The sequence below is a fragment of the Anas acuta genome, chromosome Z, assembly GCF_963932015.1.
Source record: "Anas acuta chromosome Z, bAnaAcu1.1, whole genome shotgun sequence".
Lineage (NCBI taxonomy): Eukaryota > Metazoa > Chordata > Aves > Anseriformes > Anatidae > Anas > Anas acuta.
In genome coordinates this window covers 25633139-25648436 of record NC_089017.1, presented here as the reverse complement: position 1 = coordinate 25648436, position 15298 = coordinate 25633139, and the positions used below count along the sequence as shown (strand labels likewise).

Below are 15298 nucleotides of genomic sequence, written 5' to 3'. Positions count from 1 at the left end.
TGCTACTATTGCCTCTGATAACTTGGGTTTTTACACCTGAACAGGCACAATGTCCCATTTCCAGCAGCTCCTAGCACAGTTCTGGGGCTTGGTCTGTGCCTATCAAGCCCCTCACTAACACCAAGCCCCTCACTAAGAGCAGCAGGGGAGCGCAGGCCGCTACATCTGAGGGCACTAAGATTCAGACAGGCACCCAAAACCCAGTTACAGTAATCACACCAGTAGCCAAAAAGAAACACTGGAAGTGGAGGTCAACAGGTCTGTACCATCAATTAATAAGGGAAGAAGAAGAGGAAGGGTCTGATCAGGAAGCCAGCCTTTTGGCAAGGGAAGGGGAGGAAGAAGTGATAGAAGTCAGCAGATGGAAACCATACAGTTCCTAATGTTGAGCAATCTTTGAGATTTGCAGAAAAATAATGTCTGCCAGTCAGGTGAGCATATTGCTGCCCTGGTTGCTGGGGGTGACAGTCGGGAACTGAGGGGAGAGAAGCCCAGCAGTTGGGATATCTTGCCAGGGGTTGGGGAATCTACAAAGAAATCTTAAGAGAAGTGATAATGCACAGCTTCCAGAGGCAGTTCCTGCTGATCGTGAAGGCAATGAGTTCCTTCAGGTTAATATTGTCATTTACTGAGGCAAGTGGACCACTGCTGAGGGGGCTGTTCGGAATCTAAGAGAATTAGCAGTGGTGGAGGTGATCTATAGTGACCCGGACAACATTCAGTTCTGTGAAGATCTGTATGGCTTCCAGTATACAAGGGCAGTGTGGAGGAGACCTGTGCAAAATGCACTGGTGTTGTACACCAGCACCTTGGTAATGATGGACTATCCACACCTGGAGACACTAAAAGTGAAGAGACTGCCCTGACTCTAGTGTTTCAAGAAGAATTCCTGTCCTTCTCATCACCACAGGCAGCATCTGGGTTGTCAGGGTGCTCCAGGGAGTCAGCTTCCACCTGCTAGATGGAGATGGAGACCCAGCTGCCTGCTGCATGGCACCATCTGGTTCTTCCTGTGCAACACAAGAGGACAGGTAGAAGAAGGACAGTGTGCCCATCTTGTAGCTTGGAGCCCGTGTGTCTGAACTGCAGGGAAAGACAGCTGCTTAAAAGAGGTCATCCAAGAAACTTACTGCACCAGTTCCTGCCAAGACAGCAGAAGACAGCTGAGGCAATCCCTCAGACTCATAGCAAGGGCTGAAAAATTTATCTTCTCCAGAGTTTGGTGGAGTGACTTCTGATCTGACACCAAAGGAGTCAGAGAATGAAGCTCCAGCCAGCAGCAGAGGGCCCCTGCCTCTGACCAGGTGAAGGAAAGGGACAAGGAACTTTGCTGGACTGTAATTCTGTTCAATGGCCTGGCATGCTGCATCTGGAGGGGTATAAAGTTTTGTTGGTCACTAGGGCATAGTATGCTAACATACTGACAAGATGAGAGGTGGGAGGATCCATCTGGATTTGTAGAATGATAGAGATACTTCAAAATTTGTCTGTATTGGAGGCTAAGGTGAACATAACAGGGAAAAAGTATCAGAAGTATCCTATTGGGGCAGCCCTACAGGCTGTGTGGATCTCTGGCATAGGCCACCTCATGGGAGGATACTTTATGGGCCCAAGAAGGTACCAGTGGGTTTTTGATGTAGCCACTTATGGACACAGAAAATTGAAGTGGACAATTGTGTACCTTGCCTGGCCTCTGTTGCGGGTCAAAGGACATCTGGTGTTGATGGGTACAGTGACAGTGGGCAAATGACAGTATTGCACCAACCAGGACTCCCTGACTAACATCCAAAAGTTTCATTCATCTATTGGAGAGGCAAGGAGTGATCCATCAGGACTCACTCACCCTTTAGTAGTTTCATAAGGAATTTTCTTTAAAAATTACTCTTTTTTGACATTTAATGGAAGACAGTTCTATCTGAAAAATTCGAAAGTAAGAGTATTTAGTATTGTTTTTTAGGTGCTTTCTGAACAACCTGTGATGCCTGGAGGAAAGGCTATGGTAATCATAGGTTTTAGGTATGAGTTTCAAAACTACAGTCCTGGTTTTGTAGTGATAAGGTTTGTTTTCTTGTCTGTGTCCAGAAGTTTGTTTTCATGCCATTACTCAGTACTGTGGCTTCTATTCTCAACTATGCAATCATGTTTTTTAGTGTCCTGGGTAATTTTTTATTAACAGGATATTTGACACTTCATCTCTGTTCCAAACCAGTTATGAGCAATTTGAATGCCACGGAAGTAGCACAGGTATTTAGTGTCCTATTTCCTATGATCCTTCTCCACAGTAAAAACTGACCATTTACCTTTTTCTTTCATTCCATTATTTTATCAAAGTATTTACCCATGTGGACCTTTCCACTTACCCTGTAGGAAATTAGTTTAAGAACTTTGGCTTTGGGACCACATCAAAGACTTGGGAATCAGATTAGTTAGATATTTCTCTGTCACATACTCATAGAATTGAATTTCAGTGGTTGCGGTTGGACTAGATGATCTCCAGAGGTACCTTCCAACCTCAACCATTCTATGGTTCTGTGGAAAAAGTCTTTAATGCAATGATATCCTTATTTTTTTGAACTTAATTTTACACTCAGTTTTAGTACTATTTTTCCTTCTCAAAATGGAAGGATAGTTGTCCTAACCTCCTGTAGACTGTCACCTCTGTGTGAGAAAACTGCTTAAAATAGCATAGTGAGTGCTAGTTCATTCTTTGTTACTTTGCTGGATCCAGATCACCACAAGCTTTCTGGAAATCAGCCGTTCTTGCAATTTATAGGCTTTGTTTTATGAGTACTTTAACTCAGCAGGAAGTGAGTTAGATTGAAAATGTATTTCTTAGTTATCTTCTGATTACCTATGTATGCTTTGCTGCTTCTCTTATTCCATGCATGGTCCTTGGGCTTCTCTGTGTGTCTGTGGTCCTTCTACGCTCAGAAATACCAAGATTAACGGCACAGAAGAAACATAATTCTGGCACTGCTGTTATCTACAACACTTATTCAACCTGCCATGTAGCAATGCTTTTGTTAAACTATTTTAAAGTCAAGTTTTTCATCTTTGATGTAAGAAGTACAAGTAACTAATGATTCTTTTATCTCTATTCTACATCAGGAGGGCTGTTAAGTACTCAATGCAAAGAAAGAGTTGTGTAGACATTTAGAAAGTTAAAGTGGTAGTCAAAAGAGGAAGATTGTATGACAGGGCTTGATGCTGGTAGGCAGCCTAATCTTTGCTCCAAATACATACAGAGTCAACAGAAGGTCTGAAGCACTTAAGGTTAGAGTCAGTGTTATCAGATACCACTGTTGTACTGATTTAACTACTCTGATGTTTAATACGTAACACTGCAGCTTTGCCACTTTCTGTCAATTAGTGCCTGTGCCTGTTCAGATCAGCTTCATTTCACACACATTTTTTTCCACATTTTGGCCAGATTATAGAAAGTTAGAGGTGTTCTCAGTAGTTTCCCCTCCAAAGCAGATGGGATGTGTGCTAACAGATTAGCTGTTTTTTGTTTGTTTGTTTGCGGCTTATGAAAATAAAGCAGCTGATCAAACCTCCTTTAGTCAGCCTCATTTGGCTTTGGTGTCCTCTCCTGGAAAAATAATACTTGCATTAAATGACAGCTCACATCTGTTTGCTTTGCTGTCTACTCAATAACTTCTGTACCCAGCAGCTGCAGATTCAATCCAGCAAGACTGGGTAGCAATCTAAACTCATTTAACGTTTCTTCTGCACCATTGAAATTACCACAGATGTACCACAGTGCATCCAACCCCTGGAGCTGGGATCTTTGTACTTTTCTTTTGGCACAGCTGCACAGTAAAACACTGATGTTTCACTGCAAGAAGAGAAAAAATCCATCTGCTGAGACCAAGTGGTTTCTTAATTGAAATAGCTTTTAAAGTAATTGGCATTTGTTTTAACGTCTCCATGGAGCATGAGGTAGAGGTTATAATGTAGTTCTTCATAATACCAATCAAACAATAACCAACCAATCAACCAAAAAACCTTACTGCCAGCAATTTAATGCAGCTAAATTTGAGTAACTTAATAAACTTTGTTAAATTAATCCTTGAAGGTATATTTATTGACTTTAGAATAGGTGGAGTTCCTAGTAAATGTCTAGAAACATTCTGAACTCCATTTTCCTAGTTGTCACTGATAAGAACCAACATTTATTTAAGGAAAAGCACTTTTATCTCTCACTTTTTTAACTGAGCTCTATAGAGGATGTAAGTAGCTGTGTGAAACTTCTTATCTATAACTGGAATATTTCAGTCTAAATTTTTCTTTTCAGTACAATAGAGAAGAAAACACTTTGGAAGTCAGTTGAGATATAGTGGAAAGTTGGAATTAGTTTTTCTGTTCAGCTCACTATACTTGAAACTGGAAGCTGATTACTTGATTATTGTAAAACAAACAACTAAAAATAAAAAGGTAATTAGTCTTAAAAATATAAGTGAGAGGGAAGGAAATAATATTAAGTGTTTCTGAAATAATGTAACGGAAATACATTCCTAAATGTGATTTATATGGCAAATGAAACTTTTTTCCTAATGGGTGTTTTGACTTTGCTACCTGTATGGATTTTCTTCAAAGAAAATTGTTGCATCCTTCAGTGCAAGTGGCAATTTGCTGATGAACATGTCCTTAGTGTACCTTTTAAAAACTTTGATAATGACTTGGAGCTGGATATAGACCATAATACTTTTAAAATACTTTTAAAGATTTTTATAACTATCTATACTATGGACCCTGTTTCTTTTTCCTTCCAAGGTTTGCCTTATTCCTAGATCTGCTCATGGTACAAATCCAGCAAGTGCACAGATGGCAGGGATGAAGATTCAACCAATTGAAGTAGATAAAAATGGGAGCATTGATATCTCCCATTTAAAAGCAATGGTGAGTATTTAATCAGCTTTAGTGTTCAGGACAGGAACAGTCCCTCTCCTTAACAGGTAATAGTTTTGGCAGCTGAATCAGATTTTCTTTTGAAATAAAATAGGGCAAAAACAGGGAATACATGCTTAAAAAGAATGAGAAATTTGAGAATTTTTTTTTTTTTTTTCTCACTCAAACACAAGATGAGACACTTGTGAGCTTTCCTGTAATTTGAGGATCTTTTGTGCAGGAGTGGCTGACTGAGTTTTTCCACACAGTAGGCTCTTTTACAGCTGAACATTTTCATCTACATTTAGTATTTGAAATGAATGGAGCATGCTCGTGAGACTGAAGCATTTGAAGATGCACTTTAGCCTTCATTTGGTAAAATTCAAGGACACCTCTGCTAGGGAAGGTGTTGCTAGGCAACTTTTTTCACTTTTTCGAGTTGATTGGCTGCAAGTGAATCCTGGGAATCCAGTGGATTAGCAGGACACACTTCTGAAAATACATATTTGAGCAGGCTTTTATGGTAGTAGTGAAACTGCATTGCTGAAAGTAGGGGGATGGTCTTTGAATCACATTACCTTGAAGGGTAAGCATTTCACCTGGCCTGTTTTAAGGTCTCTGAGGAGTGGCTATTTTGTCTTTTCATATCATGCCTTATTCCACAATTTAAGATTCTGATCTGTTAAGAAAATACTGTTTCTGGATTGGTATTGCTGCAGAAAAGAGGCTAGTATCTTTTGCTGTTTATAAATGACTTAGGCTGCCTGCTAACAGATGTGCATCTCACCCAGAAAGCACCTGATGACATTAGTTACATGCTTTTTTAAAGGTCTTGTCTTGAAGAAGCCTTATGAGCCTCACTGAAATGACCTTTTACTTTGTCTCCCTCCGTGCCTCCAGGTGGACAAACACAAAGAGAACCTGGCAGCCATCATGATCACGTACCCTTCCACCAATGGTGTGTTTGAGGAGGAGATTGGGGATGTGTGTGAGCTGATTCACAAAAACGGAGGCCAGGTTTACCTGGATGGAGCAAACATGAACGCCCAAGTATGTGATCTCTGCAGATGTGTTACAGTCAGGCATGTACATTCCCTAGAGAGAAAAAAAAAAAAAAAAAAAAAAGGGCAGCAGTACTCAGTTCAGACCCTAACATTGTTACAAGATAACACAGGGTTTAGGGAGGAGGTGTGGATTCTAAGACCTGTAGTGAAAGCTAGGTGGTGATAGAGCTCTTTTATCTGAGTTTGCCCTGAAGTTTGTTGGAAGCTGTGTGAGTTGTTCAACAAAAGTTGCATAGACTGCCTTTGTGATAGGCATTCTTCAGATATGAATAAGAAATCCTCATGTAGAAAAAAAGAAAACAGTATTAGTACCAATAATTGTTTGTGATGCATCATGTTAAAGGAAAATTTAAAAAAAATATGTAACATCTCCTACATCGTAATTTTTTGAATGCAGTAGTAGGTCTTACAATGTCAAGGGATCAGTTTGCATGTAAAGTGTATTTTGAGACAGTTTTCCCTTCACAGGTGGGTCTGTGTCGTCCTGGAGATTATGGCTCTGATGTCTCTCACTTAAACCTTCACAAAACCTTTTGCATTCCCCATGGAGGAGGAGGACCTGGAATGGGACCAATTGGAGTGTGAGTATCTCTTCCTTAGCTTTTTCTTTAAAATAAATCAACAAACAAACAAAATCCCTTAGTGAATTTTGGTTGGTAGTTTACTTAAATACAGAGCTGTTAATGTGAGAGGTGTATTGATTGCTGTTTGTATACTTCAGTCCTTCAGTCCTTCTCCAGGTAATCCTGTGCTGATCTCTTGAATGGTGAAGTTCATGTGTATTCCCAAGTCCCAACTTTCATGTTGGCCCTTTAGTATGTATGTTAGACCTTGCTCAGCAATCTATTTTTTGAGTAAATACAGAGATGGTTTGTGGGCTCTGAGGGCTGGCATTGTGTATAGTCCAGAACACTGAAGTGGTGGATGAAGAACATGAATCTATCCTAAACTAATTTTGTTCTTAAATATATATATATATATTTATTCTTAGTCTTTCAAAAAATCATATTGTTTTGGATAGGCGCATGAGTATCCTGAGGTAGAAGATCACACTCATTTTGCAAACTGTTGTTACCAGTTATACTGCTATACTGTCTGTTGAAGAAGTGGTAGACTGAAGTCTGGTGGACTCTGTTTAGGAGGAAGTGAAGAGAAGCTACTACTGAAAACATGCAGGAGTGGTAACAAACAGTTAAGTTCTAACATCAATGTGTTTGTTTTAGGAAGAAACATCTGGCTCCCTACTTGCCTACCCATCCTGTCATCAAGATTCAGACGGATAAGGATGCATGTCCTTTGGGTACTGTCAGTGCTGCACCTTGGGGTTCCAGTGCTATATTGCCTATTTCCTGGGTGTATATCAAGGTGTGTAGACTTGTTTTAAGGATTATCACCTGAACGTCTGTTTGTGTTTCAGCAAGCCTGAGGACCACCACCACTAGAATCATATACACAGGTTTAAGAACAATTCTTATAAGCTGTTTGCACAGACTGCATGGTCACAGGTTATTTAAATCCTTTGAATATCCTGGTTTCCAGTAGAACTGCCTATTGCCATCTGTTGCAATTACTGATGTGACAAGGATTGGCAGTAGTGTTATATCCATGCAACCTGCTTAATAATTCTTTCTCTTGGTAATAATTCTTGAGTCAAATAGACTCTGAGCATACAAGAAAGCTGAAATCAGGCTTGCCCCTCCACTGTCTCTGATACTAAAGATCTCATGCTTAAAAAGTTCTCATGCTTAAAAGCTGGTGATTACTATTTTTCCAGCTGTCCCATCTAAAGAGACTACCATGAAGGCTGGTTTGGCATAAGTTCAAAATGCAGTATTAGGAAAGCCAAACACAGCTCATTTCCAGTACTTTCCTCTTGCAGTGCCTTAACAGAGAAATAAGCTTGCATCTGTGTTCGTTTGGCTCTGATCTTTGTCAATGCACAGTGTGATCTGTGACATGACAGCAACAAGCAGAGTTTGGACTGCTGGGACAGGCTGTTCACACACCACAAACAGCTTTCAGTTGGCTCTCTGGGCATTCTTTCCCTGGGGATAAGGATGGTGGCAGGCAGCATGCAGTTAGAAACCCATTGATGAAATTCATGAGTTCTGCTCTCTTTTTCTGTTCATTGCAGAGCTGCTCAGTTTGAGGAGAGGTTTGTGTTGTTTTCTTGTTTACTTTCAGCAAATGCTATTAGGCAACAAGCCATGTATACCACTATTTCTCAGAAGTGACACCCAGTACTTTTCTGTGAGTGTGGTGTGGAAACATACAACAGCAGTGTACTGCCATAAGCGAGCCAGATGCATTGATGTGCTGTTGTCCATCATGTTTGCCAGCACAAGAACACATTTAGGTTGCTTGGGAATGTTTTTAGACCTATTTCTTCATGTTTTTCTTCTTTCAGACAATGGGAGCAAAGGGTCTTAAACACGCTTCTGAGGTTGCTATATTAAATGCAAACTACATGGCAAAGAGGCTGGAGAAGCACTACAAAATCCTTTTCAGAGGAGTAAGAGGCAAGTATTGGAACACTTGATTTCTGCCCTGAAGCTGCCTTTCTTCATGATCTTTTGTGTAAAAGTTGGCTTGCAGTATGGTTCTTATCTAATGCTGTGTGGCACCTATATCTCAGACCTGATGCAGTTCACGAGGAGGGAAAGAACCTGCCACACAGCTTCTGTGGAGCTACCACAGTGAAACTGAGAGAACTGGAAGCAGAATAAAAATGCCTATTTGTAATTAGATTAAATGATGACAGAAGGTGGAATAAACTTTGACATCAAATTGTTCTCCTTGAAGTCTAATAGCAAATTAATGAAACAGTAGAAAAGGCAGAAGCAACAATATTAGGCCTCCAAATCTCACATAATCTCTCCAAGTTCCATATAACAATGCAAGAACCCAAGGCAATTTTTGGATGTATGTTTTCCATTGCACACATCTTCTAAAGAAAAAAAAATAATAAATTCTTTCCTCATTTCTATTCCTCGTTCTCCTTTGTGAGAAAGGTGAGAACCTCTTGCCGATGTGAAGTACCTCCAACTAGATCCTGGTTTCCTGCTACAGTTCTCCTGTCCCACAGGGAACAATGTTCTTCAGGGTCATGGATTGCAGCATTCAGTCTCTCTATAACAATAATATGGGCTTTTCTCTTACATAATGTGAAACTTATTATCTTGTACACAGCTAATTTGAGAAATCCTATGACCCAAATGGTGTTGGACCACTGACAAATCCACTTATTTTTCAGAGTACTTACAAATTATAGGAGCTACTTTTGGCTACCTTTCCCTAGATCTTTCAAAATAGGCTTCTTAAGATTGTATGGGACTTACGGGGCCAGTGTTCAAATACCAGTTTGTGTAGTCCTTACCTGCTAATTTCTCTGATTTGAGTTTTTGCCAAAGTGGATATTTTATAATTCGTCTCTTTCATATTCTCCACAAAACCACTAAAAATATACTGCTTGGTAGGTATGTTTGGTTATTCTCCAAGCAAGTAAACATGGTGTATGCTTTTGTGTTTACAGGTTATGTAGCCCATGAATTCATTTTGGATACAAGACCTTTCAAAAAAACAGCAAACATTGAAGCTGTGGATCTTGCTAAGCGACTTCAGGATTATGGTGAGTCAAATATAGATTTTTAAATAAACAGCAGCTTAAGTGAGAACTTGCAATATCTGTTCCAAACGTTCTGGTTCTGTGCTTATGGATGGTGTATCTGCCAGAATCATCTCAGGGCTCCTCATCTTTATGTTGAGAGGCAGCTTAGAGAGCACTAGCATCCACTGAGTTGTAGCAGCTACTTAAGAGCCTGCTGCTACTTCCCCACCTTTGTAAACTGCCCTCCAAATGTGCAATTACATGACTCTGAGACATTGGGCCTAATGGATTGGAGCCAAGAGCTCAATAAGGTTCCAGCATTAAATATCATGGAAACACCAGTGCTTTTGAAGTAGAATAATAGGATTTAAACACTTTTATCCCAGCACAATTTAGGAAGGAGTGTTTCCCTGGACTGGATGCTCCAAGGTTGCCTTTTGTACACTTGCTCTGGAGAACTTGATCTGCAGCCTAAACATAAGGCTGCATTTAGTAGTAGTGCACTAAAGGAGTAATGAGAGACCACCACACTTTTTTTCCTTGCTTTCCTGAGCATAAATCTATACTAATCTCACTTTGGTATTCAGCCTGTCATAAAAAGGTAAAGGGACAAAACACTTCTACTGAATTAAGCAGCAGGGAATTGAAATAACCCTCAACAGAAGTAATATACTTAATGGCTGAAAACTAACACAATAAAAAGCACAGATTTTAAGAGCATTTCATTATTGGTGTGTAACTTTAAACTGCATTGTAAATAACATAAATTATCCTTTGATGTATAAAAATTAAAATACTTGATACTTTGAGGAAAATACTCTTTACTGTGAGGGTGACAGAGCAATGGTACAGGTTGCCCAGAGAGGTTGTGGAGTCTGTGGAGTCTCCTTCTCTGGAGACACTCAAGGCCTGCCTGGATGCCCTCCTGTGCAGTGTGCTGTAGGTGATCCTGCTTGGCGGGGGGCTGGACTAGGTGATCTTCAGAGGTCCCTTCCATTTCCAAGCATTCTGTGAGTCTGGGACTGAAATATCTGACTTACCTTTATAGTGAGTACACTACCAATTCACATGTTCACTGCCATAAAGATTATAGAAAAGGCTAAGTTTGTGAATCACTTGCTAGTTAATGCATATATTAATTCATAACCTACTGTCAGTGACTGATTTCTTCTTGTTCAGGTTTTCATGCTCCAACCATGTCCTGGCCAGTGGCAGGCACACTTATGATTGAACCAACAGAGTCTGAAGACAAGGCAGAGCTGGACAGGTTTTGTGATGCAATGATCAGTATTCGACAGGAAATTGCTGAAATAGAGGAGGGCAGGATGGACCCTCAGATTAACCCATTAAAGGTAAGACGATGCAGAAAGCATTAGCATTATTTATTTTTATAGTAATAGAAAGTGTTCTTAAGCTTTCATTTGTGCTTACTGCTATTTTAGTAATAGGTAGTAATGGTAATAGAAGGATGGTTGGACTAGATGATCCTGTGGATCCTTTCCAACCTTGTGTTTCTATGATTCTATGATTCTATGATTCTATGATCATCACCTTAACCTTGGAGGCTTACTTGAACCCATTTCAGCCCATTTCCTGGTCTTTCAGTACTGCAGAAAATAATCGCATACAACTAAATACAACGTTAACCAGTGTGCAAACTGGATTGAGCATCATGAGGCTGAATGGAATAAGCCTTAAGCATAGTTTGGGGGGGCAGATGAATACCTCAAAATTTGACTTAGAAAACTTAGCAGTTCTCTGAATTTAAATTTTGATTTTTCCCCAGTAAGAAACCCAAACCTTGCTGACACAGCAGAGGATGTTATTAAGGAAGTATATCGTCTATAATTTCGAGGGCCATGTCAAAGTAATGAGGAAGAGGTGCTTATTTATCAGGCATAAGAAGGGAAGTGAAATTACCTTATAACTAACAGTAAAATAAAGAGTAGATGAATTGTTTTAGCAACTGTGGTATATAACAGCTTTAGGCTCAAGTTCTAGCAACTGTGGTATATAACAGCTTTAGGCTCAAGTTCTGTTCAGCTGTTGTAAATCTGCACTAAATTTTCATGTACTGAGAGGATTTAGTGAAAAGCTAGAAATGTATGCAAACCTTGGGTGATACCGTTAGAGAAATTGAAAATATCCAGCTATTGACTTGCTTCCTGTTTTAAATCTTTTTTTTTTTTTTCCCTGAGATACATTGTGAGGAGAAACTCTAGACAGTAATGTGACTAAGTAGTTATGTGAATTTGAAGGCTTCATACTGATTTGTTCAATTGAATCCAGCAACTTCATGTCTTAAACATGTCTTTCTGCTTGTAGATGTCACCACATACTCTAAACTGTGTCACTTCTTCAAAGTGGGATCGTCCTTATTCCAGAGAAGTGGCAGCATTCCCACTGGTGAGTAAATGATGGAATACTAGTGATGTGGTCATACATTAATTTGCTTTCCGCTCTGCGGTTTTCTGATCCGTTGTAGAAGACCTAATTTGGTAAGAATAAAAACTATAGACTTTTCTTTTCAACTGTTACTTTGTTTTTGTGTGTGAGCTCTACAGCAGTTCTAATAGTTTTATTTGCAAGACAAGGAAAATAACTTAAAAAAAAAATCTCTAATGAAGTTTGAACTTACATTTAACTGCTGAGATTTAGAAATTTTGGATGTTCTTACTGAGAAGTGAGTTAGAACTCTAGTCACTTCAGCCTGGACATTCTGCACCAGACACTCCCAAAACAATCCCACATCATGATGTTCAACGCTCCGCTACAAAGAACTTAGATGAGAGCTTGACAAGCTGCAAGCTCAGCATGGGAAAAGCAACATAAATGTGAGCCAGCTACAAATAAAGGCCAGACTGGAGCTGGACATATCAGATTTCCTCAGAGTATTGCGTAAAAGTGCTTCCATAACCTTATAAACAGCTAACTAAGCACATGTAACAAACACATACAACTCCTCTCACCTGAAAGTGAATTGCACCTGCTTTATTGCTAATGTACTGTTTCAAAGAAGAATTACATAACTGTAATTGTGAAGTTGCTAGCTTGCTTTATTTTAATTAACTTTATTTTTCACATATATTAGAACTATATCGAACAACATGGGTCTTGTTAGTCTCCATCACTTTTCTTTGTGTTTTTGTTTTTTTTTTAATCTGTTAGCCAATTATTCAAAGCATCATAGTGTTCATTTATTTCGCCATAACTGCTTCTTTGCAAACCTGTGTTAGAGGACATGCTTGCACTTTTCTGAAAATGGAAATAGCCTTTTGACTGCCATCTTTATTATACATACATGTTAACTTTAAGGGTTTGAAAATAAATTGGAGTTATGATTTCACTTAAAATTCACTTTTCCAACATTTATCATTTTTAAAACTTCTAGTGTCTACTACATTTATACACATTTTTTTGGCATAAAGATTAAAGTATTTTTTTCAACTTCTTGTTCTGCACTTAGCCGTTTGTGAAACCTGAGAGCAAGTTTTGGCCCACAATTGCTCGCATCGATGACATATACGGAGATCAACACCTGGTTTGTACCTGCCCACCGATGGAAGCCTATGAATCTCCCTTCTCTGAACAGAAGAGAGCATCTTCGTAACACTGCCTCCAGCTGCCTGAGTTTCTGAGTCCATCAGGATGGCCTTCTCCTCCCAGACCTGATAGGGAATTTATATACTGTGTATATTTTGGGTAATCATCGCATTTGTTAATTGAATCACTGCTCAGTTAAAATGTAAATACAATCAGTACATTAGGTGTAAACAATGTGTGTGTTCCACAGCAGCTGATGTTAAAGTTGCCTTGATTAAGCATTTTGTCTGTTTTGTGCTAAAGTTTTAACAATTAACTTTCAGTTTGTGATGTGGCATAGAAAATATTGTTTAAAAAAGTTAGAAAAAAAGCAGATGCATAAGGCAATAGAATTAAATATTAACTGCAATAGTAATTGTTTATATTTTGTAAAAACTGATGAAGTAGATTGTTTAATTTACTTCACGTATTACAAGTAACGTTGCTAATGTTAATATTTCATTACTGTTTTTTTACCTACCAATGTTAGTATTCTAATAAAATTGGTCAGAATTTTAAGTGTCATCATTTTTTGGATTTTGACTTTTTACAGAGTTCTGTTCAACACAGCAGTATAGAACTGATGCTCCTGAAACTTAAGTTTTTATTTGTCAGAGTTGCCACAGTGGAAACTGATTCTATCTGAAACAAAATACTGGCAGAGATTAACATTGAGATAAATCTGTGATTTTCATGGTTAGTTTTGCTGAGCAGTAAAAAACTTTTTTTCTGTATCACCTTAGTTTTTCCTTGAAGTTCCCTCTGATCCTATCTTATTCCGAAGAAGGCATGGAGCAAGTTATATATTCACCATATAACCTGGGGTGCTTGAGTTAAATCTTGTCTAAAAAAGCATTCTCCTTACATATTTCTGAAATATCTGATTTTGGATATTGGTTTATATATTCAATGTCCCTTGCTTTGTCACGTGAGTCTGCAGCTTGCATAAAATGATTCAAAACTTCAGCTCCGGCCCTTCAAGAGTGCTGACAGAGAAGCCTGGGCCCAGATGCCTAATGCTACATGTAATGCCATACTCAATTATGAGGTAGTCAGAATGCAAACCTTAAACGGGGTCATCTTCCAATCTGTTCCCAGCCATGTTTATATAAACCTACCTGTCCAGTTACACAGACAGACTGTAAATGTGACAGCAGAAGAGCATACTGGAAAGGAGTGTGGTCTTTGCAGGTACAGTTGTGTTTAATGCACATGAGCTCCTCTGTAGTGACAGGTGCCCTTGGCCACTTGAAGCAGGATTTGGTGAATCAGGAAGCAGGTAATGCTCAGAAATAGGGCTGCATGGTTTTGTGCTTAAAAGCAGTAACTACATAACCTCTTCTTGGAGGGGGTACGCGCACAGTCATGCCCAGAAGCTTTCTCTGAAGTGGCACAGATGAGGCGAGTGTTTACGGCGCTGCATATAAGTACCGTACTTTTGGGAATTCCCTTTAGGAATTTGGGAGTTGCAACTTACACATTACCTACCTTATGACTTCCATGGGGGATTAGTTAAACAGAAAAACTGTAGATGACTGGGAATAGGAGTGGCTTTCATTAAAGAAAGGCTGGGCCAGATAGCAGTTTTGATTTGAAAAGGTGCACCTGGCTCTCAAAATGTCTAAATACACAGTGGAGAATATCAGAACTTTCTAGAACTTTCTAATGTAGACTCTACTACTGAAAAGGGCATTTTTCCATAGCTACTGATAACAGCACTGTGGGGGCTAAAAAGGGGAGGTGGAAGGGGGAGGGAAACATCACTAAACTTTGCTTGTGTTATTAGGAAAGGCTTTCTGGGTTGTCAAACTATCTCCACAAAGTCTTCTCAAGCTACTTTAATGTGTGGTAAAGGCACCGTTAAGCTGCCTGATTGTGTCTGTAACTGCAACGTTTAATTTAGAGTGATTTTTTTAAAGAAGTACATACTTGTATTAAGTGGCACACTTTCCACAGTTGACCTTAAACCAACAAATTTGTGGCTAATGGTAGATTAACAATAAACTCAATCACAGTGCAGTCATATAAATCAGAAATAACCACATTTCCTAATAGACAAGATTTACTAAGAGTTCTGCATTAAAATAAGCTTATAAGAGTGGTCTTGTAAATATAAATCAGAGCCATTCACAAAATAAATACTAAAATTTCCACC

The 15298-nt window shown here is 39.1% G+C and overlaps 1 protein-coding gene across 1 annotated transcript in view; it reads left to right on the top strand.

The window, feature by feature from the left end:
- The window catches only part of GLDC (glycine decarboxylase), a 41197-nt gene extending 27535 nt beyond the window's left edge, over positions 1-13662 (top strand). The window contains exons 17-25 of the mRNA XM_068667639.1: positions 4777-4902; positions 5791-5940; positions 6423-6535; positions 7178-7319; positions 8362-8473; positions 9487-9582; positions 10741-10913; positions 11887-11967; positions 13028-13662. Of these exons, the coding sequence (XP_068523740.1) occupies positions 4777-4902; positions 5791-5940; positions 6423-6535; positions 7178-7319; positions 8362-8473; positions 9487-9582; positions 10741-10913; positions 11887-11967; positions 13028-13171 (1137 nt within the window). The 3' untranslated portion in view covers positions 13172-13662. The remainder of the gene's footprint in view (positions 1-4776; positions 4903-5790; positions 5941-6422; positions 6536-7177; positions 7320-8361; positions 8474-9486; positions 9583-10740; positions 10914-11886; positions 11968-13027) is intronic.
- The last annotated feature ends 1636 nt before the right edge of the window (positions 13663-15298 follow it).